This window comes from Rhinatrema bivittatum, chromosome 7, assembly GCF_901001135.1.
Source record: "Rhinatrema bivittatum chromosome 7, aRhiBiv1.1, whole genome shotgun sequence".
NCBI classification, from domain to species: Eukaryota; Metazoa; Chordata; class Amphibia; order Gymnophiona; family Rhinatrematidae; genus Rhinatrema; species Rhinatrema bivittatum.
This window is the reverse complement of record NC_042621.1, coordinates 188,097,779-188,102,430: the sequence shown is the minus strand read 5'-3', so window position 1 is coordinate 188,102,430 and position 4,652 is coordinate 188,097,779. Positions and strand designations below refer to the sequence as shown.

The window sequence follows — 4,652 nt, the reverse complement described above, 5'->3', positions numbered from 1 at the left end:
ACAGCAGTGATTTAAAAATAGTCCTGGAGTATGAGTACCCCCTGGCCACTCTGATTTTATAGTATCCATAATGATTATGCATGAGACAGATTTACATGCACTGTATCCATTTCATACAAATCTATCTCATGCATATTCATTGTGGATATCCTGAAACCTGACTTGTTTGTGGCTCTTGAGAACCAGAGTTGGCTACCCCTGGTATAAGTATTTCCAAATTACCTCTATCTCACTATTATTTTGGCCCTCTATTATGTACCATTACTGGATGTCAATTACCCCTAAGCCTCAGTTACTCAATAGTTATCTAGATAAACTACATAGATGGGATCAATCCAATTCATTTCAACCCAGAATAATGGGGATCAACTGACAACTCCTTCAGTGTGGACAGAACAAGATATCTGAGCTTACCATTTTATGGTATAGCAGTCAAATATTGTGCATAAAATGATCTACGGCAATATTTTCAAGAGTTTGCTTTTATACAGCACTGATTTGTATTAATTTATATTTACATCAGTAATATACTGTATAGATTTACAAAAACGACAAGAATTATTTTATTCTAATCTTGCACTGACGCATTTCCTTCTGATTTATCATTCTACTACCTGCATCCACATTCTGCTACTTTCATTCCCTTCATAATGGTACTTAAAAGTGTGTACCCCAGCATCATCTTTGTACAGAATGGATATGGAATCCAGTTTGGTTGGAACGCAGCAGGCCTTGGCAGCTTTCTTGGGATTTTTTAGGTGCATGAGTGTCTGGACTATAGCATGTTTAGTTGGAGTGACATAATCTGTTAAAGGGAATAAACAAACTCCTTTACACTCAAATGCATCGTAATGCTCTGGCGCAATGATCCATGAATCCCATCCAATGTCTTTAAAATTCACCCGCAGGGATGTTTTCTGGCAGTGGTTTGTTCCAACACTTCTTTTGCTTCTGGATGAAGACTGATAGACTTCGGCAATAGATAATTTTCTCCTCAGCCTCTTCTTCCTCTTCTTCTTCCCCATCAGTCCGAGCTGTTTTTTGCATCTTCTTCAGTACAATTTCCTGCTCATGAACAATCATCTGCCTGAGTTCAACTTTACTTTCTTTTGTCCCATTACACCGGTCATCAGAAAACACTATTAAGTGTGGGAGATTTTTAGTTTCAGGAGTAACACACAGACTCGGTTTTGAATGATCAAAATGGTCTGGTGTGCTACGTTCAACAATCACCTCCAGTTTGTTGTTTGCTTTTCCACTGCTGAACTTAGCCCACCGTTTTTACTTGCACCCGTTACTTCAAACATCTCCCAGCCACTTCCCCTGAATTTCACTGGAAGCAAGAGGAGATTTTGGTCTTCTGTGGGGGTCCACCAGTCTTCATTCAAGACATCGTAAATGATTATTTTATTCTTTGCTCCAGGAACTCCACCTCTGTCGCTGTGACAGGAAACATGGAGCCTCAGTTCAGCCCTGGTGACCTCTTCATGTCTTGGGATGGACACATTGAAGAGCAAGATATGCTTCTGAACTGCAATTTCTTCTGGAGGAATCACCGAAATGATCTCTGTAACATGAAAGGAAGAATTAATTACTAAGCCATAAGCTGCTTATTGAGAGTAAAAAAAAAACATAAGAAAAGAAAAACATTCTTATTTATATGTTTTCAAATAACTTACTTATGAGCTGTTTCAAGGATAATCCTGGTAAACACTGTTGCTTTTAAATTGCTGTAGTACAACCACAGCTGAGCCTTTTGGAAGTTTTAAAAAGTATTTACCATTATTTACTAAGGGATTTGTAATTCCTCTTCAACTCTGTGATATATCCAAGAATATATTTTAAATTCAGAAAATTACACACAGATTTACAGGGCAGAGTCAACAATCAAAGCCAAAATAAGCTATCGGCATTACCATTTTATGTTCTTTGCTTTTTATGTAAAGCTTGATATAACAGAAGAAAAGCTTCAAATCATAACGCTTAGAAGTTTAAAAATATCTTATAGAGAATTTTACATGAAATCACATAACATAAACTCTAGGAAACAGGTCATATTTTCTATACCCTTTGAAAAACTTCCCAAGAGCTGGAAAGGCTCCGTCAAAGTGGTTCATTTTAATAGCATCGTACCCCAAAGCAATATATCTATATCTATATATAGATATCTTGCTTTAGAACAGCACACTCTGGTTGTCATTTTAAATGCAATCTGTAACTCTTAATATTTTTGCTGTGTATGATTTCATGTAACAGACTAATGTGCATCTGCTGTTCCCTGGGCAACCATGAAAACAAGGTATCTCACAGGGACCATCTCAATGAGCAAACTTTCAAATCAGTAAATACATAAAAGAACATCAATAAGCGTATCATAAACAGGGGATCAACGCATTTTGCAATCGGAATTAACTTTGAAGAAAGTTTCTTACCTTCAGCGTTTGAAGCTGCGGACAATGTTGGAGGCTGGGATGGAGGATTTGTCCGTGGCATACCTATTATACAAATCAATCATGAACTGCGGAGGCTTCAGTTTGGTCTTCTCGTGAGAGGGACTCCAGATAAATTCAAGCTCCTTAAAAAATCCTCTTTCATATTCTCTACCAATGAGTTCAGTTTAAAATTGTATTTGGTCTTCCATGTGCCCTTCCTCACCAGTGAATTTGTGTGATTGTTCAGCAGTAGATAAAGAGCTCCAGTTTTCTAGAGGTTTGCCTCTTGTAAAACAAGGGCTGAGGTTTAAGACAGTCATGGCAGCTAGTAAAACTTTTATAGTTCATTTTTTGTGCTTCTGTTAAATAAGAAGGGAGTAAGTAAAACTGCTACTGTATCAAAACATTAAAGGGAACATAAAAATAGGAAAAGAAAGTAAGTTATGGTTACTTTCTTGAGTTCTTTCACCCTCTGCTTCAGATTACAGCCTCCTGTCAGTTGTCAGGGCCAGTTGGTTGGACACTTCTCCTTATCTCATCCATTGTTGCCATGGATGGGCCTTTTTATTTTTATCTTGCAAGCCTTCTAGTTAATGAAGATTCTGTAAACAATACGAAAACACATATGGCCGGTGGGAAGGACATTGTATACTGTAAGGAACTCACATTTCGCGCAAGGGTCATTGCTTAATTATGTTTTTTTATCTTTTCCTTGCAAACAATGACAGGAATTTGGGTTTTTCAAGATCAAAATTGCCAAGCTTCTTTTTTTCCCACAAAGAAAAGTGTGCAGTAAAGCCAAGGGAGATGCTTTATTCAGTACTGATTGGATTCAGTCATAAGAGGAAGAACCGTCCACAGCCCTGATCCCTGATGGGAAATAATCATCTATAGAAAGAACAATGTTCCTTTGGAGTGATTTCATGACAGTACAAACAATCTTTATTCATCTACCTCCCCAAAAGGTTGATCCTTTTAGAACTATTTATACACAGTCTGCATAGATTGTTCACTAGTCAAGTTGAAATCTGTTCCTCCCAGCTGAAGAAGGAAATATGTCTTTTATTAATTGTTACACTTTATGGAATACGTGTTGTTAGTTCATACTCTCTGCTGGCCTGGAGGCTGAGAGGTATGCTGCCATGCAGAGAATCTCTGGTGCAATTCCCAGACTGGGTCTTCCGCATCTGGGTCGGCTGGTGATGGGGATGCTGCCGAGGCAGTGTTCACAACCCATGGAGGACAGCAGGTTGGGAGCCATAGTCATTGTTAAAGATGACATTCAGTGGCTGGATTTAAAGTCCATGATACAGGGTTTCAGAAGGAGCACTGGTGCAATGTTTCTGGCTTCAGGACCATTGCTGTAATGACCAGATTTGGGACAGTGGGTGTGTGTGGTCTATTAAAATAGGGGAAAATCCCTGGATAGTTGTGAGTGAAGGCTTATGGTGCCAGAGTCTCAGCCCTGGTTCAGACTGAGCTGGCAGAGAAATGGAGGAACTACTGGGGCCATGATAAAAAAATGTAAAATAGATCAAAATGAATGTTTATAACTATCAGAGGATCGTTTAAAATTGCTAGCCAGAAAAAGAACATAAAATTAAGAACAGAACACAAAAGATGGAGATAGCAGAGTTGCTTACCTGAAAAAAAGGTGTTATCCGAGGACAGCAGGATGTTCAGTCCTCACACTTGGGTGACATCATTAGATAGAGCCCGGCATGGAAAACTGATGTCAAAGTTTCTAGAACTTTGAATGAGTCTCATTGAGCATGCTCACGCATGCAATATACCATATGTCCACATGAGGTCCCCTCAGTCTTATATCATAGAATCAAGAGAATAAATAATGAAGGAGGAAAACCCATTCGGTGGAAACCCAAGTCCATGGGGTGGCAGGTGGGTTCATGAGGACTGATAGCCTGCTGCCCACGGAAAACACCTGCTACAGGTAAGCAACTTTGCTTTCTCTCTGAGGACAAGCTGGTGGCAGTCATAAGAACATAGCAAATGATGGAGTGTAGAGGATGAGCAGTATACCGGATGGTAACAAACCATATAGCAATGGTATAGCGCTACAGGTTCTAGGATCCTTGTAAAGGTGATTCAAATCAATCAGTCATTGAAGATATTTTTTCAAGTATTTCCAACTTTTATTCACAGGGGTAGATCTTAAAAAAATACGCTATCGCGTACTTTTGTTCACGCACCAGGCGCGAA

At 39.0% G+C, this 4,652-nt stretch overlaps 1 protein-coding gene across 1 annotated transcript; it reads right to left on the bottom strand.

The window, feature by feature from the left end:
* Positions 1-610: 610 nt before the first annotated feature.
* On the bottom strand, positions 611-3,699 carry GDF2 (growth differentiation factor 2). The gene is given in 7 exon segments (XM_029610708.1): positions 611-643; positions 645-965; positions 967-1,281; positions 1,284-1,576; positions 2,443-2,556; positions 2,559-2,600; positions 3,540-3,699. Coding segments are annotated over 7 exon segments (1,278 nt in total).
* Between the last annotated feature and the right edge of the window lie 953 nt (positions 3,700-4,652).